Below are 26215 nucleotides of genomic sequence, written 5' to 3'. Positions count from 1 at the left end.
ATTAAAAACACTTTCAATATTTTGAAAAAACAATAGGGCTTAATAACTCAAATATGTACATATGACTAAACAAACAACAATATAAGGACCTGATAAAGCAACAGGTTAGCAGCAGGGTTATACAATCAAAGATTTATTTGGCCAGATTTGAACAAATCATCCAGGCTATAAGAAGGGTTGTCTAATAGCCAATTATAAAACAAGGACTTGAATTTTTCTTGCGGATAAGCATCAATATTGTGTTTTAAAAGGTTATATACTTTAGTTGATAACACTATGTGGCTCTTGCTAGTCTTACTCAGACATGATTCTAACAAGGCACTATTTTTAAATCTGGTATTGTGATTATGATTATTGAATTTTAGGTGATGGGGGTTTTTTTAAGATATAAAGGGCAAGATCATAAATAAACAAATTTATTACAGTTTGAATCTTAAAATCCTTAAAGAGGCTTGCAGTGCTCGTCTGGCTCTGATCCATTCATAGCTCTGATAGCCCCCTTCTGTAGGATTAAAATTTCATTAATTCTTCCACACCCACCCCAAAATATCAACCCATATCTCATTACAGACTGAAAATATGTAAAATATTTTCAAAACAAATCTCAAATAGTTCTTTGGAATTACATCTTTGAGACGACCAAGAAGAAAAATTACTCGAGATAGTCTAGTAGACAAATAATTTATATGCTCATTCCAGGATAGTTTATTGTCAATATGAAGACCCAAAAATTTTGTAGTGACAGCACTATTTTCATTATTAAAGGCAGAATCATGTTTCAATGTAAATTTTATTTCTTGAGTTTTACAGTCATTCAATAGAAAGCCATTGGCATGAAACCATTTGGATGCGTTTAATTTTGTGACTTGGACTAAATTTTGAAGTACAATTTGGTTATTGTTTTCATGAAAAAAAGTTGTATCATCCGCGTAAAGAATAGTTTTAGTATTTATTGCCATTGGAAGGTCATTAATGTAAATTAAAAACAGAAGTGGGCCAAGGACTGATCCCTGTGGAACGCCCCAAGTTACTTCCCTTTCTTGTGATTTGTTCCCATTAGAATTTACTAGTTATTTCCGGTTTTTTTAAATAAGATGAAAGAAAATTTAGAGAAGATACATTAAACCCATACAGTTCTAACTTTTTAATAAGAATTTCCAAGTCAACACAATCAAATGCTTTGCTCAGGTCACAAAGGGTGCCTTGGGCAAAATTGTACGATATTCTTAATTGTACGATATTCAAAAAATTGCAAAATTGTACGATATCCTTAATGGGGGAGTAACAAGTAAAATCTAGATTATATAAAAGTGTTTAGGAGGACGAGTTTTTCGGAGACTATTAAGTTCATTTTTAACTCTATTAGCTAAAGAAAATTGATCTGAAGTATGTCAAGCGACAGTAGAAACTATGTATGATTTTTATTTGGATCTTTGTACATGCCTTTGAAACCACCTGTCGTTAAACGTTCTAAGTAGAAAAAATACAACTTCTAATTTGTGGATTTCTAACGACATTAAAATGAAGAAGGAAAAGTTAGTGAACTTAGAAAAACATTATAGAACACCTCAAAAATAAAATCCACAAATCAATTTGGTGAATTATTATTTCTGAAGTAAATATGAATACTACAACAAAACCTGGTAAAAATTTGAAAATCTTTTTCAACGGCAAATTAGAATCTAATCCAAGTTGTGTAGGTAATAGCTTTAACCAGTTTTTTTATTAATGTAGTTAATGACCTTGTCCTTCCTAATATTAATAAAAACACCATAGGTATTGAATATACCCTTAGAACTCTAGGGCTTGACACTAAAACACATTTTCAGAACAAAGGGGAGTTTTAATGCCCTTAATAGCAATCAAATTAGCATAAATAAAAATATTGTTTGCCAAGGTGGATATATTAGTTTGATTGCTTGAGTTGGTAATTAAATAACTAATATCCGTTATTGCTGCAAAATTAAATGTCAGGTAAATTTGTCATGTAGACAGGTAAATTTATGCTTAGGCATAAATGGCCATGGGAGTGAGTAACAGAGTGTATTGCTGGTAAATCATGAAATTGATGCCCCTCACCCGTCTGATATACCATTCAAGTTATCTGCTCCAATTTTTTATGATAAAATTCTTTTCACAAGCAAGCATGATTTATGAGCACTAACATTTTTTTTAAATGGTGGATGGGCTTAGAATAAGAACATCCACAGAAAGCTATAAAAAAAACTTTTCAGAGCTTAAAAAAGGGTAGATTTAACATTTTTTCATTTGGAAAATACAAGAGTCTATTCTTTGATTGAACTGCACTTTTTGTGATGGCAAGATAACATTATCAAACAATTATTGTGAACATTTTCATTACAGAATTTTTTGCTTAGCTTTTTTACTAATCTGATAGTATTGAGAAAAAAATATTATGTGTTAACAGTAAAGTCTACTTGGAAACAGTCATTGCAAATTATCTGGGATATTTATAAAATATGTGTGGGTAAAACCAAAATGTCTGGATTCAGAATTATAGGACTTGCTTATTTCAATATGTTTCTTCATATTACAGCACTATCGCTTATTTTAACTGTTCTTCATGGGTTAGAAAACTAGCCAGGTTGTAAAAAGAACACATATTTAGATTGGAATAACTTTTATTTGGAAATCATTGTGTAAACTAATATTTGTTATAAAATGTAAGATTGTCTAGTGAGTTCAGTATATGCTGATTTACTGAAAACAGTACTTATGGTGAAATCTGCAGGAAGTTTTTAGCTAGTAAGTTATTTACTGCACATTGACTTGATTACAACACAAGATTGATTAATAACACACTGTGACAAAAAACATTTAAACACCTTAAACAGATGTACAGTAGCCACTTAACTAAAAAAAAAACGCATAAGGAAAATTAAACATTGTAAACGATTCTGCAAAATAAAGATCCTTTAAGCATGTGAACTTAATTACATAATTAAATATATATACGCATATGCATTCTATAATATACACATAAGAATGAAAACTGTGGTATAAAAATATTTTACTATATCCACAATAATTTTAGCTTTTTGATACCCCATTGGATAATCATTTATGCGACTTCAATAATTTCTTCTCTTGAAGTATTTGAACATGTTATTAAATTGATGGAAACTGAAAAAAATATGTATGATAACTTTTGAAACATATGTTTACACTTAAAGATGGTAAAGCAGTGATATCAATTTCAATCACCACTTACCATCTGTTAAATGTATTTACCATCTTGTGAGTTAACATGATATATGTTTCAAAGTGTTATTAGATGTATTCTTTTCACTTTCCAAAACTTTATTCAATACAATATTCAATGCTCTTTAAAAGGCAATACAAATAATGTATATTTCAATGAATGTATGTGGTTGGAAAGGAGATTGAGACATAGAACTGGTTGAGTAAAAACTCGGTTTTGTTTTACCTTGTGGCAAACTAGGGGAGAAGCAAGACATTCATTATCGCACTAAATGATTCCAAAATTATTTTTTGGCAGCACAATTTAGTGAATGGATTTTTTAAATTTCTTAAAAAAAACCGTTTTCAAATCCACATATTAAATCTTTTGTGAGTATAACTTGGTACAAATAAATATATACTTAAAAAACAATGCATGTCCTATATGTCTGATTAACCTAGAACACTCATTTGAGCGTACAATCGAGTCAAACAATCAATACAATCAATCCAGTGGTATAGTAGAACTCCTGATATCCGGCCACTTCTAGGAAGTCAGTATTTCCCATAGGTTACAGAATGATGCAGTTGGGTCTCGCAATAATTTATTTGTGCTTTCAGTGCCAAAGGCATTTTACGTTTTGAAAGGGGACAGTCCAAAACTTGTTGGTTGTTACGACGGAGCATAACCACTCAGATACCCAGACGACTTGTCTGTTTGTTACATTTGAGTTCACTACTCAGTTGAGCTGGTAGGCTTCACCTCAATATTTTTTTTTTTTTTGTTTCGCAATAGAGACAAGAAAGTTTGGCAGGAAGTTACGTACCATTTAACGCCTAATAATTCCGAGTATCTTTTACCTCCATCTTTATTTAATAATAGTTAATGTTATCCGAATTCATAATTCTTTTACGTTAATACTTTTCTTTAAAAAAGTGTTTCATTGGTTGTACAAACACTAAAATTTAACATAGACACACAAAGAATACGGATACAATGATTTAACATAAAATTATGTGCGGCCATCCATAACACTCACGATGGACAACTCTTGAGTGAATGAGAGTTGCGTCGTGTCTGTCGTCATGCGTGTTATGGCCGGCCGCTTATTTTTTTATTTTAAACCGATGTATCCGTGTTCTTTGTGTGTACTGAATGTTATATTTATGTGTGTTGATGACGACAAGTGTTGAACGTTCAAGGTCTTGAAAATGAAACAACTGTAAGGAAACTAATCTCCCGAATTACTACACGTTATTATTAGGATAAAATTTATTGTTTTTATAATAGGTGGTTGGTTTATTCCCGTGGTGGCCGGATAAGGGTTCTACTGTACCAGGTTGATTGAACGAGTGGACAACGGCTTTTAGAGCAGCAGCCAGACATATTAAAGAGAAGAAACAGAATAAACTAGCAACAAAGCTGAAAATATGAGGTGTGATTAGCACCCTAACTCAAAACTTATGGAGATCATTAACTAAAAAAAAACTCTCTACATAATAAAACAACCTAGGAGTATTATTTCCAAATATACGTGCTTAACGTTGCAATAAGCCATTATGCATCTGTTGCAATAAAATAAAACATGTATATGTTGCAATAAAACCATTATGTATCAGTCACAATAAACCATTATGTATCTGTTGCAATAAACCATTATGTATCAGTCACAATAAACCATTATGTGTCTGTTGCAATAAACCATTATGTATCAGTCACAATAAACCATTATGTATCTGTTGCAATATTCCATTATGTATCAGATGTTTCTAATTCACTTGAATGCTCTAAGACTTACTTAAATCTCCTTTAATACCTTAAATATAGTTCTCTTTCTACATGAAATATAAATATGTATTTTTACAACCGCATTAAATAATTATGTTAAATTGAGTGTTTTGATAATTATTAATATCCACTTTAACAATCTCAAATGGAAGTTGACCCTTGAAAACACTCTCTGAACGGAAAAATATCATGAACTTTTATTAACATATAAAAATTGAAGGTAAATTAGTAAAATCGAAGAGTGACTGTTCCCTTTTAGATGTATATACATAGGCAAAAGCTAAGCTCAAGCACATAGTATCTAAACTAGCGTTTTGTTATTTTTACAGCAAAAAGCGCAGATCCATTTAACTCTATTTTTCACTGAGCTTAAATTTATTTTTGAATTAACACACCAATTTCAGCAGCTAGTATACCAGACATTAAAATATAGATATATTATGTACAACATCTAATACTAAATACAATTCAGGCTTCCCCACAATTTACACATACAGTATGTTAGGATTACATTTTCCTACCAAAGACATAGTGTTGTCAACAGTGATGTTTACAGAGAACCAACTAGAGTAACACATTTAACATGGTCAATTCAAACTTATTACCAGGAAAAATCAATATTGCTCCTCTATTGGGATTTTAACATTTGAAAAAGATAACAAAACCAACTGGCTAAGTTGAGAAACATCAATTTTATAAATAAAGGACCTTCATCCCAATACTTTGTTCTGGTTTTAGCAAGTTGTCCGACCATTAACATTTATTTACCTAGGAAGAATGTACTCCATTAAAGCCAGATCAATATTCAGTAAACATATCTTGAGTAATACATGCAAATATAGCCTATTATGTTAAGCAAAACAAAAAATAGACTGTCATAAATAATATGTGTAAGTTATATAATAATATGTGTATACGAACTGAAATAATACTTAATCGAATACCATTAAATTTTAATAAACCTTTCACTTTGTCTCTTAAGACATCATCAAAAGTTTGTAACAATAAGATAACTAATTCAAAATTATTTCACAATCTGTTGTTTGTGGCAACTTGATTATTGTCACTTAAAATGTTCTCAGGCAGATCCAATTAACAGAATTTGTATACAAAATAAACACATGCTGACTATGGGTTAGAGTTAACATGGTGCTTGACGACCGGATCATTTTAAACATAAATCCGTACAATATAGAGCCTTGATTAACTGAGCATGAACTGGATGTATAAATATATTTGTTATAACTTAAGATACAGAAGAATACTTTTTGAAACTAGTGATGAGACTGCTGCCAACTCGAGACAAGGGTCGAGTGAGACTCAATTTGTAGCTGCGGCAACCATATATCATCTATACAAGTTGAGTAAGTCAAGTGACATGCTTTTGACCAACGGCATTAAGGTTTAGCAAGTCAATTCAACTCAATCTCAGCTAATAGTGTTAAGACTGGAAACTAAAATCAGTCTCACTGACAGATAGAGTGCTATTGAGAAGGCACTGCTCTACAAGACACAATACCAGCTGACATAACTATATTATGTTGTCTGCACAGTTTGGTGGCAAAGAAACAAGGCAGCATGATCAAGCAGGAAACTGTAAGGACTTTTTTAAACATTTGTAATTTTAATGGAAGTTGTACCTCATGTACTTCACTTCCTATTCACACTTTTTCATGTAAATTAATTAATTATGCTATTACACCATGCACAATTAATAATGTATGTTTTGAACAAATCTATTAATAGCACAGCTGTTTCAATATTATGTTTTGGGGTTTGTAGCAGTGTTAACCAAGGATTTGGTCATTGAAGGTAGCTTCAGTCCGCATTAACTTAGTTGATCAAGACTCTAAGGCAATTTTACTGATAAAATATTCAGCTAAAACAGAATTCAGTTCCAAAAAGGATATTTACTTAGATAAATATAGCCACGGTTGGAAGAAACTTATGACAGGGAATTATGATTAAATTATTTGTAACTGAAGAATCTTTTGAATTATGTGATTTTGGTAATTTCATCATCATCGAGAACAGTATACAGGTTAAGTAACCAGAGAAGTTTGGATTGAAAACCTGACCAACCGACAAGTATTATGGCAAATGTTATAGAGCGACAAATTCACTTTCTGGCATTAACATCGGTTTAACATCAATGCAACCAAATAAACAAATTAGTGACTACATCTTATGTACAAAGTTCATCCTATTGGCTTTAAGCCATTGCACAATCCTCTCAAAACTCAATACTTTCTGTCGTTAAATAAAAATAATACCTCATGGGAGTTCGGGGTATGTTCTGTAAATAAAGCTTAGTTACGTTTGTTTCGAGATTTTAAAACGTTCCTCTTCTTAGAGGGAGGACCGCCGGGAGTGGTTTTCTCAGCTGATAGTTTCCGCTTATTTCTCTGCTCCGGTGATTGGCCGGCCAGAGTCCACACGTCAGCTGATGAGGTGCTCGGGCCGGGGAACGGCTCCAACTCTGGGAGCATCACCATCTCAGTCTGCTCAGGCATGCTGACTGTGCCGCACGCCCCACATGTGGTGGACAGAGGTGACTTGGACCTCCAATACTGGAGCTCAGTCTTGCACTTGTTGAGCTCTTGTAGCATAGTGCTGAACTTTCTATTGGTTTCTTCAGTTTTCTTGTCGTACTCGTCCAATCGAGTCGCATACTCCAAGATCTGTTTCTGGTGGTCGGTAACCTTCCCACGACAGCATCTCAACTCTTTCCTCATCTGGCTAAGTTGATAGTTATATCTACAAATGGAGAAACAGAACAACCATTACTAAGAGTCAGTAAAAAATATTTTTACAGTATTTAATTGCTTAACCTTTTAACATGGGAATTTTATGTGATTTCTTTATCATTGTATTTTAAGGTAACTTTTTTCTATGTTTGTTTTGGTATATATATTTCATCAGGATATATTCATATTTATATAAAATAAAAGCCTAAAAAATCTGGGTCCTCCTCTTCTATATTGGTGTAAAAAAAAAACAAAAAAACAGGAGTTGAGGTTAATCCCAACTAAAATCACTAATGCCTTCTACTTTCACCCAAGCCCGACATCCCTTATTTAGGTGGGCCTCCTAACCAGCTAAGCACACATTAGTAAGCGTAATATGTACAGTATTGCACACACACGGGATTCGAACCTTAGCCAACTCGCAATTGTTGACGACCTGTTTGTAATTGTGATTTACTTTAGGTTGAATATCAAATTGGTTATATAAATCTTTGACCTAATAAGATTGAAGGGGTTTCAGTTGTTTTAACACGTGCTATAAATTCCACCCTGACCCCTTTGGTGTTAATAACAATAGTGAATGCAGTGATTGGAATATATGGATATAATGGGCATGAATAACAGGATGAGAAGGAAAATTACCTCTGCCGAAGTAAACCTGAAGACTAACCACTAGCCTAATGGGTTTGTACTCAGATATTTCAGTAAAGTTGTCATATTTATTCCCAATTAAAATGATCAAGTTTAGTGAGTACTTATGTTTGCTGCTAAAGGGAAGGTAATAAAGTGTGTATATAAAGTGAATAGCTTTTTTAATGTTGATAGCTTAGTAAATTAATTTGCCAAATCTTTTATTAAACTACGTAAACTGCAACAGTTTACTTATTCTCAATTACAAAAAGATAAGAATTTTAAATTTGAGCTTATTTGAGCTTTTCTCTGTAATCATTTAGCTTAGGACAACACATATATATGCTAAATTATTATTTTTTAAGCTCTACAAAATGGTTCACAAAGAAACAGCAAAGTTTTATGTTTTAAGGGTCCAATTATGCTGGTTCGCGAATATGTTTAAATTTAAAAAAAAATCAGATCATTTTACTCAACGGACACATACTATATGAATTTGAACAGATAATGTTTTTCGTATCCGGGGACATGAAAACAAATAAGTGAATAGGTTCCAGGATTTTACCATGATACTTATGATAATAAAAAGAGATTTGGTAATGTGAAAAGATAGTGTGGAGGAAAAATAGAGGGTATGAATGATAAAAGGGTTTGAAATGAAGGAGGGAAAAGGCTTGAATACCAATGTGAAAATGCATGAACAATTAGTGAGGAGACAGTCGAGTGTTTTTGCATCTTCTTGAAAATCCCGTTACACGCAAATGCCAAACGTAAAAAATCGCGTTTGGCGTTTAACATAAGAGCGAATTTAAAGTTTTTTCATCTCAATGAAAATTAAGTTTAACACTACCACTAATGACGTAACTCATTGCAATGTAAATGTAAGAAGTATTTTATTTATCAATACTTAAGAGGTTAGGATTGTTTAATATACTTGGTTGTGATTGACTTTGTAGTTATGGAGAACATTTTAACTTTGTCAGCTTTAGGAGCTATAACTGATCAAGGTTCTATGGTTTTGACATAGAACTTCTTTTATCACACCATTTCATTATTTAGGGTGAATCTCAAACTTTTTTCCATATTGAAGAAAAATCCAAGCCAAAAATCTAATCACGCTTTAAAAATTAACTCAGCATTCCAACTTAGGTTATTAATGTATGTTTAATTGTTTACACTTAACAGCTGGCTTTAATGGCTACAATAAAACGCTATGATAAATCCTGTGAAATAGCGGGCCACTATACATTATTGAGCCCGGTAAACGCTAATCACTAAAAATTTACGTTTAACGTTTAGCATATTTAGTTAACGTAAAGTGCAATAACTCTCTAGTAATTGTTAAGTAATACATTAATGATAGGGTAAGAATGTAAAAAATGATCTCAAGTTCAAGGATTGAAGTGATGGAGAGTTTGTAAATCAGGGAGGGTCGAAAAGACACTTTTGGCCCTAGCAATAAACTATTGTTTATGTCACATTACACTGTTCTGCAAGATTCTGTATATTGTTTATCTTTATAATTTAGTTCCCAAAATTACTCCTGTCTCGATTTGCTATGTAAAATCTGTTACCTAAGTGTATTTAATTTATTGGTCTGTTATGGCCATCGGAAGAAAGTTAATGCATAAGATATTACTAAGCATACGCAGTGAGAAATTCAGGTTTAAGTCCTTTAAGTAAGTTTTGATTGGTCTAAATATTGATAATGGGATACTTAATGTAGAAAAACATATATCATAAAGTGATGATTTACATAAATGAATTTTAATAAAGATACTACATTTATTAATTGTTACTATTTTCTTTAGCAATAGATGGATGTTCAAAAAACTGGAAAAGAAAAGCTTATTAGTTTTTTCCTTAAAAGAAATATGTCAGCCCTGCAACGCATGTATTAAAAACATTCATACTTTCATATATGGTTAAGAAATTGAACATTTTTTCCCAGTCATGTTTGGACTTATCGATTACCGGATATTATCTTTGGTATTAGAGGCCTAATATTTGGTATGATTGCTATTACAAATTAAAAAAAAACTAGAAAAATATATTCACTAGTGGATTTTTGTGCATTCAAGGATTAGAGTCGTAAAACATTGTCATTGAAGGTGGTAGATTGCCAAAATTATTTTAAAGGGCTGGGTGCAGAATGACCATGAATGATGGAATCACATTTTTTCCAAATGGCGAAATTCACAATGATTGTCTAGGTAGTAAATCTGTAACATAAGAAGTCTCCAATATAAAAAAATGTCTGCAACATAAAAAAAGCCTACAATATAAAAAATACCTGCGACATAAAAAAACCTGCAACATAAAAAAAGCCTGCATCATAAAAAAACCTGCAACATAAAAAAGTACAGAATCATGACCAATTGATACATTTAACAAAATTCACTCTTGTAACTTGATACTTTTGAAAAAATTTAGGAGGACCAACGTTTTTGTCACCAAAGTGTATTAGAGCCAGTTTGCATTAAGAAAAACAAATGAGCAAAGTCAACGTAAAAATAACTTGCAAGGGTAAAAACATTACTAGATTCACTTTAGACCTATTCAATAAAATATGTTCATGGCCCATACATTTTGGAATAAAGCGTTCAATGAGATTATGACTAAATTTTATATTTTTCTTTAAGTCTCATTAGATTTGGCCTTTAACACTTCCTATGGGCTCTACAATTTTGATACGTAAAAATGGTTTTAAAGAAAGCAAAAATAAATAAAGTAAAAATTGGTCCTCCCCTAATTGGCATTACTGGACAATCTTTTATCATGAGAGGGATAGACTTAAATAAGAATAAGGAATTTTGAAAAGTATTTCCCCAAAAGTTGACACTTAAAGCACCCAAAAGCAATTAGCACATGGCATGGTTAGTAGCAGCAGCAAAATAAAATAAAATTGGTTTGTAGTTGAAGTGGAATGCCAGTATGAGAATAGTTGATTTTTGTATGGATTGTGAAATATTTTTACTACCTGTCAGTTACAAGATGAACAAGGTTGGGAATTCATGACAAAATTTGCTAGGGGTGAAATTGCAACAAATATTTATCTACATTTTTATTTTGTTAAACTTTTGTTTATAACATGTTGTGATATTTCTTTCACTCCAATCAACTATTGTCACTCACATTGGCACATACATGTTCCAGGGGTAAAATTTGGAATACAAATTATACATTAGTTTCCTTAGACTAGGTTAGTTTTCACACATACTAATAAGCTAGTATCCTGCCTCTTGGCAGAACAGTATTCGTAAAATTACAGAGGAAGTAATTTTGACAAATGTTTTGGGCCTATTATCATAGACCTCTTCATCTGAGCGGTAATCTAAAGACAGAATTGTCACATAAATTAAACCGCATATTTGTTAATAATCACTAGTGCCTTGTCCTTGGGCGGTTGGATTTTAAGTTGTGCATTAGTGTTATCAGCGTATTAGTGGTTCCCAACCATTTTATGCTTGCAACCCACCAAAACCTATACGATGAATTGGGGGAAAACCTGAAGAAATTGTAGATAAAAGTGAGTAGACGTATAAAATATACGTTAGGGGCGATGGGACTTCAGGGAAGGTCGTTAACATTTGAACAATGTTTAGGATGTTTTTCACGACCAAGGCCGACAGTGTTTATGCATCAGTTTTGATTGAGGCAGTGACAAGGCAAGGAAAATTATGCATGCGCGGATTGACTGAACGACAGAAAGCTAACTGACAAGGTATCATATCTCTAAGACTACCTACGTCAATGGTTAACCCCAGTAGTCTAAAACAAACCGATTTGCAAGCAAAGTTTCTCCCACTTAAATGACTCTCATAATGAAATCTGATGAATGCCTGCTGCCGGCCTCATCATGCAAATGTATACGGCCTTCTGCAAACTTACTTAGTAACTTTTTCATTTTTCTTTCATATATCTGTTAACTGGCAACAGATTTCAATAGGTGTTGATCCCCTGCTACGAAGTAATTTATCACAGAACACAATTTGTACTTGAAGAAGCGTTGATTTTCCCTGCTATTGTTTTTTACAGAAGTAAAGAACACAACAGTGGTGCCTGCAGCTCATTGGAGATCTTTGTCCATGGAAACCCTCATGATACATGGAGCTTCATGAACAGGCAAGTTGCTATCAGAACGAAGAGTTCATTTATTAACAGCTCTAAGATGGTATATTACTGACGTGTAGACTGCTAGAAGTGTTACTAGGAGTTTCACTGCTCTTAATTAGCGTATGACCGATGTCGGGAGTTTTCGGTCCAGCCGAGAAGACTCTTGATGTCTGTAGTCCAGTCCGTGCTTCTTTACAGCTCTGAGGTGCGGAAGGTTGAGGATTACATGAAATTGTTCTGGTGAGGAGAAGACAATCCACCAGAGAAAAGCTTAAATCTTTAAGGGCGATGCACAAACAGAAGAGCACTCCCAAACACAATTTCCGGATATGACAAGAGATATGAAAACAAGAAACCCGAGGACTATGGACTTTCAGACTCATCAGGAAGACTGGACTGCTGGTCGCACTTTGTTCGGGACATCCTTCAGTCATGACAAATGACCTAGATCGGATTGCAGTCTAATAAAAACATTGGAAGCATTCCCATTCTCCACGTGTAAAAAGTTTGAAAATGCTGTCAGTGGAGAAGGTAATGGCTCTTATAATTTACGAAGGTGTTAGACAACGCTCGTCTTCACATAAACTGCATTACAAAGGATATCATGGTCCAATTCGAACCATACAGCCCTGATTTGGCCTCAAGTCACTTCCATTATTCTTGGACTTAAAATGACACGGGTGAGAAAAGATCCTAAAGCAATAAAGGGTTGGAAACCCAGTAGATTATTTCTGCATTGTCGGCGGAGGAGAGTGAGGCTACAACAGTGACAGTTATGATTCCTGTGTCTTGTTGTTTTAATAAATTATTTTGTTTTAAAGTTTGATTGTATATTTACATTTAGAATCAGGTTATAAAACATCTAAACCAGAGGTCTGCGAATACACTGTAGGATGAGGTGAAATGGATGAAATGGTGGGTACCAGAAACACCAATTTTTTATGAGTGGATCTCTGACACCTTGTACTAATGACCGAGAAAATAATCTGTGAAGTGTGTAGCACAATTCAGTCCCAGGAAACTTGTTAATAGCCCTTGATATCCTATGTTCAAACAATCATCTGTCAATGTTATGTTGGATCTTATTTTCACATTGATATGTTAATTTAGCAGTTTGCAACATTGGGAATTAAAAAAGATTTCCCAATTGTGACAGTTTATATAAAATTGAGAGAAGGTAGATTGTGTTGTTGTTAGGTTGATTGTTCTGCTATGTTTGGTGTTTCGGTATTCATTTCCACTTCCACATCGGTATATGGTTAAAGTATCCGCAACTGTATGAGTCGTACGAGTGTAAATTTGATCAGAATATAAAAGCTAGTTTTATTTAAGCGCCTCGAGTAAAAGCCAGTTTATTTTTTCCTCTCTTTAATGTTTTACTTGATTAACCTTCATACTTAAGATAACCCTTTATAACATTCATGTGATATGTAAGTATTATTATTAATATTGGTTTAGGCCTAGTGGGCTGTAGCCTTAGGTTGGGAAACACTGAGCACGCTAAAAATTGTAGTTTACTTTACCTTTTCATGCCTTGTTTGATCTTGCGAATACGTTTGCGCAATACCATGTTGCTTTGTTGTGGTGCTCCACGATCATCAGATTGCGTGGTTGTTGGTGATTCATCGCCTTTTCCGATTCCATGTGGTGGTGAGTCTAAACTCATATACTTGTTGCTCGTAGCTGAAAAGCACTGTGTTTAAAATCACGCAACAAAATAGTTTCAAAACACAGGGACAGAAGAAGTATAGGATAACTCATGCATGGTGTTGTTTTAACCTCAATACATAACTTACTCCAAGGTGACTTTCCTGTAGTGTTTTTTAATACCCAAGACCTCGCGAGACTTCAGGTTTTGTAGGCTTTTCTTTGCGAGCTTGGCTCTTTGCTCATCAAACCATTGTTTCATAGCAACCAATTGATAGTAGCATCTGCATTTAAGGCAATCCTCTTCTGTAGTCCTACATACCTTTGTATGTGCAAGATAACCTGTAAGCCTGTTGGTCAATTTCTTAACTTCTTTCTTATTTGTGCCTGGAAACGTAAGCTTAAAATAACAATACAATACAACAGCTATAACTATTTCAACAAATTCAAGTAAAAACTCAAACAATGAAAAGAATTATAGATTGCACATCGAAATAACAAATGTACAATCAAGTAAATTAAATGTCATATCATTACAATAGTGTGTGAGGATAATTTACATAATGCTTAACTATATTTGGTGAGAATGTTTGGAATGGTCTAAAGACAGGTTTCATTTAGAGTTAAACAAAATATTGTTTATATAGACACAAATGTTTACATGCCAGCCGCAATACGGTTATTGGGACGATTTTGTACAAGTGCTTTAAGCAGTACCAATGTTTGTTGATGAGACCCACAACAAAGAAATGGGAATAATCTTCTGTTGGAACATAAGTGGAACCCAAAGAAGAAAACAATACCGTAATGAATCGAATCCAGTGGTACAAGCAAAAGAATACGTTAAATTTGCATTACATAATTGGTACCAGATACACGTGCAGTACAACAGGGCACTTAAATTTACCAACAATACCAATATTGAAAGGTGTGATCTGTTTTAAGGACCAGATGCAACAGTAAATAAAATTGCTAGAGTCAGCTATACACCGCCAGGTGAGATTATGCAGTACATCCAACGTCTGAAACGGACCAACCACTTGTAATAATAAGAAGTAAATGTGGCAGAAAGTTTGTCATAGTATACAGAGCAAATATGAAGAAAATTGGTATACCCTAGTTTGATGAGATTTTCTTGTAAACCGATAAATTATGTCTGTTGAACGCCAATTCACTACCTTTTCTGGCCGAATACTTATCAAAAGAGTTCAATCTTAACAATCTTTCATGATTTGAAGCACGTGATTTTAAATGTAAAGAGAAGTATTTTTACATTGTAGGCTGTTTTTTGTATGTTTACAAAAAATCAAAAATGCAATATAAAGAATTATAATTAGCTCATTGCTTGACATTATACAAGCAAATAATATATTAGTTAACTTTAGGCACATACCTCAAAAATATCAACAATCTCTCTCCCACTGATAGAATTTGTTGAAAGCGTGTACTATTAAAGGCACAGTAGACCTGCAACCTTCCACATTCTTGAAAATCTATTATTTAATAGAAAATTTTTTGAAAATTTCCATCAAATTCTTCTAACAGTTTGGTCTCTACAAATTGGCTTGAATTAATAGCATCAATAGACCAATACTGTACAAGTGCACCCACCATCAACGATTTCACACTCTCTTTTTGCACCTTCTTCTTTTCAGCATTAAAAGCAATAACACAGGCTTGTCCTCACTACTTGACATCATGTCTTCAACTAAAAATTTTAGTTAACAACGAAATTATGCTGAGTTTGCGTCTCTAGCGTGACTTTGCGACTAGCATTAGTGTGTAAGCGCTTGCTATAGACATCCGACTTGTATGTTGCAAGTTGCAATAAAATGCACGTCGTACCAATGTGTAACCCGTCTTGGAATCAAGTAGAACTCAAAGAAGAAAACAATAATGACTCAATTCCAGTGGTGCTAGCTAAAGAACACAGGAAATTGGCATTACATAATTGGTATAGCCAGATATATTTTTACATCATAGATGGAGGAATGAAACAAGCAACCTACAAAGATTTGCAGATAATTGCAAAAACATTAGGCATACCATGATGTTAGAGCCTAAACCTAAAAAAAATATAATAATTTAGCATTAAAATTTCTTTTCCTTCTGTCCCAAATAATGTGTTGATACATATTTTAATTTGCTGCCAAGAAACAGCTGATACTTTACGCTACTCCCCTCCCTCAGGGAAAGGACGATGCCACCTCACTCACACTTGGGACTCCTGCAGACTAGCTAGTGCCCACCGACGCTATGATCCGTATTTCATTATGTACTAAATATATGTTTAATATACCAGTTTTTCATAACAGACAAAGTCTAGCCAGTATTTCATTTCCCCACCCTTACCCTGATCAAGAACAAGACACCAGTTCCATGCTCCACGCTGTTACCAAAGAACCCCGCTCGTCTTGAAGACATCTGTAGAAGGTAGCTCCACACCACACCTATCTTAATAAATAAATTAATTCCGCCCCGAACACATGAAATCTCAAGAATAGTGCTTTACAGAAGCACACCCAAGGCAAACAGATCATAGACACCAATTCAAAGTTAAAAAGAATTCAATAAAATTTACTGCAGCATAAGCTGAGGCGTACATCTGAGAAATCGTAAGATTTTCTGTTGGAACAAAACTAGGAACCAAAATGATAAGAAATGTGAATCAAATCCAAAGAAGATAAGAAATGTGAATCAAATCCAGAGGTTACATCATTATTAGACCAGATATATTTTCACATCATAGATGAAGGAATGAAACAAGCAACCTATTAAGATTTGCAGATACAAAAGAACAAAAGTAGGAACCAAAGATAACAGATGTGAATCACATCCAGTGGTCACATAATTGGTAGAGCCAGATGTCATAGACGAAGGAATAAAACAAGATTCCTATAAAGATTTGCAGATCTGTAAAAAAAAATTGCATGCCATAAAATCTCAAGAGGCGTACAGCAAAGAAATTGGAGTGATCCTCTATTGGAACAAAAGTGAATCTAAAGAAGAAAACAATAATGACTCTATTCCAAAGGTGCAAGCAAAAGAATACAGGATATTTACGTTACATAATAGGTAGAGGCAGATATATTTTTACATGATAGAGGAATGAAACAAGAAACCAAATTTTTTTTGGAAAATATTAGGCTTACTTCATATTTTTAAATGTTTTTTTTTCATTTGTCTTCATGTTATATTGAGTATTTATATGAACATATTTGATGACTCTAATAATGAATGAAGCATTCTTGATAAGATATCACTTGACAATGCCTGAATAGGCGAAACATGTTGTGAGTTGGACCACCAAACTTTGTTGAACTGTTGGTTGGTGTTAGAGTTAACTTAAAGTAGAAAAGGGAAGATATGATGTGTCGTGATGTTATAACTTTAATACTTATTTTACAGTTATTGTCATTACCTATTGTTTTATGTTTATGATGACCGTGGATTCGTTGTAAAACATTTACTGAAAATGAAAATGGAAGTTTATTTAAGTCAGGTAAGGTATGTTATAGATTTTTAAATCACAATTTACATGTTATCCAACTCTACTGTTGATAGGTTTGTATCTTATTGCAAAGGACATATAACTAACTAAGTTCAAGCAGGGGGACTCAGTTTCTTTGATACATAACCCAACAATGCCAAAATAATGTTTAAAGAGGCAAACAAAAGTTACTGAGTTTGATTAAATTAGAGATTTTAAATCAATAACAAATAAATTGAACTTAGAACTACATGTTGGAATACTCACAGCTGAAATCCAGAAAATCAGTACCAAAGTATGCAATTTCTGGGAGCGTTGGCTCAATACGCTCCTTGAAGTATTCCATTGCCATCGTGGACAAGTCGAAAAGCTCGTCCGTTACTTTATAAGGGCGAGCCAACTTGGGGGTTACCTTGATGTAATGCAAGATACGATTAACTTCATCTAGTATCTGAAACGTCAAGCACATCATCAGAGTTGCTTATTATGCTAAAAAAAAAAAACAAAAAAAACTACAATAGCATTGAGAAGTAAGGGAAACAAAACTGTCTGTTTGGTAAGAATCAAAATCCGTCAAAATGCTGATAACTGTCGTTTCAGACTGCACTGTTTTTTTCAGAACAGTAGAGAAGTAACTGTTTTGAATTGGCTAAAGACCTCACAACTCACAACATTCTGATAAGTTGCTAGGGATTTGTAAGACAAGCCACATCACCCAAGTGGAAAATCTCACAAATTTCCATCGAATTAATAATAGCTAAACTGAGCCACTAAACTGAGAAACAACATCTAAATATTTTGCAGAAATATTTCTCATTCAAAGAGGGTATACCACCTAATCTAATGAGGGAAATATACAATATTGTGTCACTTTCTTTCAAACCATTAAATCCAAGTCACATTAGATCTTTCAACTGTCCATATGGAAATTTACTGAAATTGAGACAACCTTTTGGCATACTTTAATCACAGCCCCAGGATTAACAAACCAAAAATTTAAATTCAAAGCTTCTGCTAGGGTAGTTTTTTTACCAAATAGCCAAAATCATTCCTCGTTTGACTTTTTCTTATTTGGTGAGTGTTGGTACTAGTAATGATTAAATTCAGTACAGTAATAGCTAAAATCTGCAATTTCGACAATTCCTGTATAATTCCTGAAGATTCACGCTGCAAGAAGAACCCTGTATGATTCCTAAATTCTTGTTGAGTGGATACCCTGCTTTAAGTGAATAGAAGATAAGAGTATATAAAAATGCTAGAATATGTACATGGAATCCAGTGTAGGATAGATAACATCACAAGTGGTACAGTAGAACCTCATTTATCCGGGGTAATGGGGGGGGGAGACCACAGATAACTGAAAACCACGGTTAATCCAACACACCATAAACATGTATTACAAATTCATAAAACGCCTAATACTATATAAATGGACATTATGTGATGATTAATTTGCATTTTACATAATCAAAATACAGTTAGTATTGCGCAATCGTAATTTATGCAATCGTCAATTGAAGTTGTCTGTGAAATTGCTTCTCTATTAATTTAGTGTTTTATTCGAGAAAGAAATATCTTTTCAGTGTAAAAGTGTGAATAAGAAAAACAGTATAATATACTGGATTTGCAGATAGTTTAAAAACAGCCTTCTGTAAGTTTAAAAGTTGATTAAAATCAATTTTCAAAAGACTTACTTAGGAAGAAGTCAAAGCACATGTATTTCCAACAGCACTGATATAGTTAAATTCTGATATAAGATTTTTTGTTCCACTAGTAGTTTACCACTATTGATAGATTTGTGATTTTTGACAATGATTCTAAACTTTTAAATAAATAACTTTATAATATCTGATGTGTTGGTTAGAAGCTGAAGTTATAGACACTGACTTCCGTAGTCTACTCAATCAGGTTGCAACAAACATTATTGTCTGAAACAGCACTGCAGGTTTTGAGGTGGAGTTTGTTTGGCTATCGGCAGATCAGCTTATCAGCGCTGACCTCTGTACTGTTCTGCTTAACCTGGATACATATACCTACTCTTGTTTCAAGCTTATCAGCTGTTGACCAAATCACCCTTTTGTTATTGTTTACTTTCTGCACTGACCTTGCCTATGAATGTGATAATCATTGCTATTACAAAAAATTGTTTTTAAATGAGTATTATGATTAGTAAAATTTTATTTTATTGATGGATTTCAGCGTCATTTGTAAATAACAATTCAATAATGAACACTGACAGCCAAAATAAATATAAGTATGGAGTATGTGAAAAAGTGTTTGCAAAGGTGACAGGTCATCCAGCCTGGCCAGCTATAATTGAAAAGCATGAATCACTTAACAAATATAAAGTGACTTTTTACAGTGCCTGTGAAATAGCTTTTGTCAAATAAATTGATATTTATCCTTACTTGGAAAATAAATCTTGTTTGGGAAAGTTGAAAAGCAAACAATTTAAACAATTTAATTTTGAGTCTTTGAACAAGACTCAAATGAAATGTTTAAATGTAAGTAATATTGAGTGAATTTTGAGCTGCTCTCCTGTCATGTAACTCATATACACAAGAAAACCCTTCGGCATCCAACAGTCCTTTGATTTCAGCTCAACTACCATATGTAGAAATGAAATGAATTATTTGTGTACATGTTGTATTAATACGGTTGATACCCAAGTTATCTCAGAAGTTGTATCTGAAAATACCACAGCAAGTTGCAAGATTTTGAATAATAGCTTTGTCACTGATGTAAATAATCAACTCAACACACTGTAAATCAGGAGATAAGTGTTACTAAAACCAATTTACCTGCAGGGCCAGTCACTAACAAAATTGGTCTTTCTCTTATAAACAACGAATGGCTCACTGATGATGCGATACGTATATATTTTGAGCTGCTCTCCAGTCATGTAACTAATAAATCAAACGTCGTACTTATAAATCCTGTAATTGCTCAATCAATTAAATGTCTTTTAAGACTTTTGACTTCACCTTGGAAAACTTAAATCTTCTTTCAAGTACCCACATTCTAATACCAGTCAACGATTCACAAGCTGTGGACAAGCCTGGAGGCTGTGGCTCACACTGGAGCCTACTGGTTTACATCACAAGTGAGAAACGGTATTTGTACATTGACTCAGCTAAAACAAACAACTACTCCCATGCTTTGAAAACTGCACAATCACTACAAAAATATTTTAAATGTACCAAAGAATTAGATACAACTGCTATAACTATCCCAAGACAACTGAATGCATATGACAGTGGAATATATGTACTGCTATACACAGATGTCATAGTTCAACTCATCTTGCAAAACACTGGAATACCACTTCATGAACACTGGAAATCACTTCTGCCAGTCATAACTGAGAGTGACTTGTTGACAAGAGAGGTCAACTGGCAATATTGATTAATAATATTTCCGAACTAGGTGTTACATCAAAAACAATAACTGCTAAGATGCTAAGGCCAGACAATTTACATAATGTAGATAGTAATGAAAATAAAGCACCACAAAGACCAACAACAACAACAAATCATAACATAAGAAAAGAATCTTGGAAAACAGTCTCAGGGAAGTCAGGCGGACCAAAGAGTTGTAAGAGAATTTTTACCAACCCTCCTAACAGCACCATACCATGTAGAAAGCACTTTGAATGTTTATCGGAAGAAGTGCAGGATAATTTAAATTTAGCAACGACAACTACCACAGTTTCTCCATTGCAAATACATCAACATAAGACCGTCAATAATAAGACAATGAAACAAAAATCTCAAGACTCCAATAAAAAAGCTTTTCTTTTGTTTCCTGACAGCCAAGGTAAAGACCTGAGTAACTACTTAGATGGAACAATAGGCAAACACTTAAATGTGTTTGGGCACACACAACCTGGAGCCCCTTTGAAGCAAGTGGTCGAACCAATGAAAAACAATCTAGCTATGAAAAACTACGGTAAAGAAGATTGGATCTTAGTTATAGGTGGTTGTAATGACTTGGCAAATTCAAATTTAAATAATGCCCATTTGGTTGATTAGTGTACAAAGAATTTAGTGAATACTCTTGAAAATAAAATTAAAAACTGTGAAAACACGAACATTATTATATCTACAATCCCGTATCGGTACGACCTTGGCCATAATGATTTTGAACAAGAAGCATTGGTAATGGTGAACAATCAAATAAGAAAACTTGCATATAAATATCCCAATGCACGCCTACTTGATCTGTGGCTTTTAAAAAGATATCATCACACAAGGCATGGTTTCCATCTAAATCGTAGAGGGAAAACCTATGTGGAAACTACTTAAGCCAAATCATAAACAAAACATCAGGCATAGCTGGAAAAAGTGAAGAAAATCTACAGACTCTCTGATAAAGGCGGGGTGGATAACACCCCGGAATCAACGTAATTGATAAAGACATGACTCAAGTTTAAGGGAAAAACGAGGAGACTCCACAGTTGCATTTGCACATTGAATTTCTGACAACTTTGGCGATGAAAGACAAATGTCAGCTGGTGTGGCTGTGAATTTCAAAAAAGAATTTGGCAAACCAACTAACTACTTGGGACTGTCGATGACCATTTAACGTATCAGCAAGTTGAAAATGGTGCTGGAGCATATGGTTTGGTCACCAAGCTAGCCTATAATGAAAAACCAGTTCAAAAAGACTACGGCGAAGCCTTCAAACAGCTTACTAAGAGCTTTCAGGAAAAACAGTCCCGACGGCTAATTTGCTCTCCTCTTGGATGTGTTAGAGATTTAGTCCCAATCAAACATTGTATTTAAAAAAAAATTGCTTCCATTTTATTTTTGTCAAATGAACTGTGATGTTTCAAAAACAATAATGGAGGACCCTACTGCATATAAAAATTAGTGATGGTCGGATCCGGATATCGGACTACCGGATCCGCCGGATATGAGATAGAACCGACGCCCGATCGGATCCACAAAAAGTCGGATCTTGGGCTGGATCCGGTTTTAATGGATCCGATTTTTTTTATATTATTAACACAAAACGGGCGAGTATTAGAGATTTCGAGTTCGAGTAGAGTACGGCCTTGAAACTCGAGCTTATCTTTGAACTCCCCAGTTTGGTTTAAAATTGTAAAAAATCAATATTTGTTGAAATGTAACTTGTGTTTACATAAAATGTAATTTGTATTACTGTAGATTCTACAGTAATACAAAAATAAAAATAAGCAAGAGGTAGTTGTCCTAACCTATTTTTATAACTGTCACGACAGAATAGATCAACTCAAAGCAGTCGCCGGCAACTGACTGGCAATGCTATACTGACTTGACACAGAATAGAATGACATGATCGGTGGTGATTTTGTTTTAAAGTAGGCCTACTGTTTAGGCCTACTACTGTAGGCCTACACGATAGAAAATTCCACTACTGAACTGTTACGCAAGCAATAAATTTATGTTTATAAAAGTCAGAATAGAAACACTATAAAGGCAAAACAATAGAAGGGAGGGAGGGGTTGTGCCATGACCTCGAAATGAGAGGAATAGCAACAATGAGTAGGGGGTTGGGGGGGAAGGGAAGGACCTTTGAGCTATATTTAGACTAGACTTTCACCACTACCCAAATGGCTGGGTACAGGGATTACAATAGCAGGTTTTTTCCTTGCATGGTTTGACTTTTGTCTTTTTGTGTAAGGGATTTGAATAATCAAAAATATAATTTGAATTGACCACAATTATTTAGCATTGATAATACAATTTGCAAGGGACCAGGAGGAAATAGACCAAAACACTAAAATTAATAGAATAACACACAAAGTAAACAAGAAATGAAATACAGAACACGGTGATTTAACACTGTCACTCAATTTTGTTGTCTAGAAGGGTCGGTGAACTAATCAATAAATAGCCAAAACCAGTTTCCTCCCCCTCTTGCAGTCTCACCACCACCCCCCCTAAGCCGGGAGGCCCAACACTTTGTCCTTGAAACACCCTAGCCTCTGAAACAATAATCCCTTACACCCGCGTTGCTGTAACAGGTTTATCGTTTTTGTAAACGATTTTAGTTGCAATATTCCAGTTCTGAGTGTGTTGTATGCTGATGACACAACTTTTGTAGTGTCTGCTAAAACTGAATTTGATGTAAAAACTCAACTCAACAATGCCTTGTCAACCGCAAAGTCATGGTACTCAGCCAACAATCTAACCTTAAATGAAGATAAAACCGAATTCCTGTACTTTTCCTTGAAAAATCAACTGTGCAATAACCTCACTAAACCTGTCAAACTCCTTGGTATGTATCTAGATAGTAAATTGACTTGGGAAGAACATGTTTCTCAACTTTCTAAAAAGCTGTCTCGTATTGTCCACCTGTTAAGAAAGCTTAAGCATAGTGTCAGCTTAGAAGTTCTTCGGATGACATATTTTGGTCTCTTCCACTCACAAATTAGCTATGGAATTCGTTTGTGGGGAAACTCTGCTGCCTCCAACAAAATATTCACTTGGCAAAAAAAAGCTATCAGGACTATTATGGGTCTTACTAAACGTGAATCTTGTAAACCTAGTTTTATTCAGCTCAATATTTTAACTTTACCATCACTGTATATTTTTTCCAACCTTATGTATGTAAAAGAAAATTTAGTTAACTTTCCCATGCAGGACAGCAATCATCATCACAACACTAGAACTAAGCACAATATTGTTACACCTTATATTAGATTAAGTAAAACCTTCAAAAGTTACCATTATCAACAGTATCTATTGTTCAATAAGTTACCATTAGAAATTAGAACTCTGTCTGTAAACAATTTTAAATCGTATGTAATGACATTCTTAAAAACAAATGCCTTTTACACTGTAGAAGATTTTTTAAACTTGTAAGTTAAGCCATCAATGTCATGTGGATAAAGTAGTATCTAAGTTGAAACACTCAAAAATGCTACATACAACCCTATTTGTTGTACTGTTTGACGTTGCCTATTACTGTACTAAGTTTAATGGCATTAATAAATTCTTATTGAGTCTTATTGAGTCTTATTGAGTCTATGAATGCGTTCACTATTTTCCATTTTCAAGAATTAACAATCAATTATTATTATTTGCAAGTTACAAATAGGAAACTACGTGACATTATGGTATTCAATGACCCATGTATTATCAAAAATTAATAATTCATTACTTATTTTGATAATAAAAAGCATTCATTACAGCACGCAGCACTTATTGATATATATATATATATATACAATCATCAAAGTATCTGTTACTTTATACAAAATAAAATAGGTACAAAATTGTGTGGCCAGTCAAACTTTATAAACAAACATTTTATTCTATAAAATACAGATGGTAAATAGGGGTTGGTTTAAAGGAAATAAAATACAAAACACATTAATTAATTATTTTGATAAACGATAGAAAGGTTATGGGATTGATTGAACTAAAATAACCGCAGGGAAACTTATAAGTAGAAAAGTCGTCAACCACAATCCGTTTAATCAGTACATCGTTAGAGAGAGAGAGAGATAGCAGATAGGGGCGTTTGATAGGGAATCTGAAAAAGTGAACAAACAAGGAACAACGACGTGACAATACTCGTTTATAGCCTTATTGTCTCGCCCACTACATTTGCACACGTGACCACTTTTTGTTTCATCCTTATCTTTCATCCGTCCCAAAATGGAATTCCTAAAATAGTTTGTTGGTATAATCTCCCCTCCCACACAAGGCGCAGTGCTCAGTGCGCACTGTAGGTTGTCACGGCAACCGTGTGTCGTCATAGCGACGAACCAATCACGCGCTCGCACTGCGTTGAAGATTATGACACAGACACAAATAGCTGTGTTAGAAAGACAACGCGATAGGTGGTAGTTTGTTTCTTTCGTATCTCCTCAAAATTACGATCGATAATCAGATAATCATTGCGCAACGTAGAATTGTGATAACTGTTTTCAGTAACGGCACATATTAAGTGTTTTTATATGGACACAGCAAGTCTTTGACATTGCCTAGCCATATGAATTATTTTATTTAAAAAACCCGACCTTGAAAAAATAAAAAAACGTATCTGTATTTGGATCCGTTTTTTTCAAGATCCGGACCTGGTACCGACATTTTCTTGGATCCGCCCATCACTAATAAAAATGGTCAGAAATAGTTAAATATACAGAGCATTTTAGCATTTCTTGGGATTTTTTGAGGTTATGTAACATAACTTAAGAGAATTTTTTAACCTTTGGTATTGGTTTCAAGATTCAAAATTTCAAAGAGTGAAAATCTTTGGACTTAGGCTCTATAAGGCTGCGAAGGAATCTGTAAATATTCCACATACCTCGCCAGCGAAAAAGCAAACATGTTTTCGCTCGATATGCTTCCCGAAGGACATCTGCAGTAAAGTGAGCCGCATGTGGAGCGTCTCTATAATGTCACTCTCGCACGCCAGGGGGTGGTTGCGTCGTGCACTTTCCCGTCTTGGCATCTTGGACTTGATATCTTGGAAGCGGTGTAACATTTGTGTTTGCAGTTTCTGGAAAGTCGAGTTCAAGATCGCACTACAGACGCGGTCCATCTGTTTACACACCTGCAAAACAAAATCGCAACTATTATCGCACTGATGTAACAAGTAAAT

General features: G+C 34.0%; 1 protein-coding gene across 1 annotated transcript in view; it reads right to left on the bottom strand.

The window, feature by feature from the left end:
- Positions 1-2624: 2624 nt before the first annotated feature.
- The window catches only part of LOC128982057 (F-box only protein 28-like), a 33677-nt gene continuing 10086 nt past the window's right edge, over positions 2625-26215 (bottom strand). The window contains exons 3-6 of the mRNA XM_054401098.1: positions 25919-26167; positions 17888-18071; positions 14007-14166; positions 2625-7747 (exon numbers count right to left, since the gene is read on the bottom strand). Of these exons, the coding sequence (XP_054257073.1) occupies positions 7300-7747; positions 14007-14166; positions 17888-18071; positions 25919-26167 (1041 nt within the window). The 3' untranslated portion in view covers positions 2625-7299. The remainder of the gene's footprint in view (positions 7748-14006; positions 14167-17887; positions 18072-25918; positions 26168-26215) is intronic.

The sequence above is a fragment of the Macrosteles quadrilineatus genome, unplaced genomic scaffold, assembly GCF_028750875.1.
Source record: "Macrosteles quadrilineatus isolate MER2022 unplaced genomic scaffold, UCM_ALF_1.0 Scaffold_94__1_contigs__length_391377, whole genome shotgun sequence".
Lineage (NCBI taxonomy): Eukaryota > Metazoa > Arthropoda > Insecta > Hemiptera > Cicadellidae > Macrosteles > Macrosteles quadrilineatus.
The sequence above is the reverse complement of the archived record's forward strand: the minus strand, read 5'-3'. Positions and strand labels throughout refer to the sequence as shown.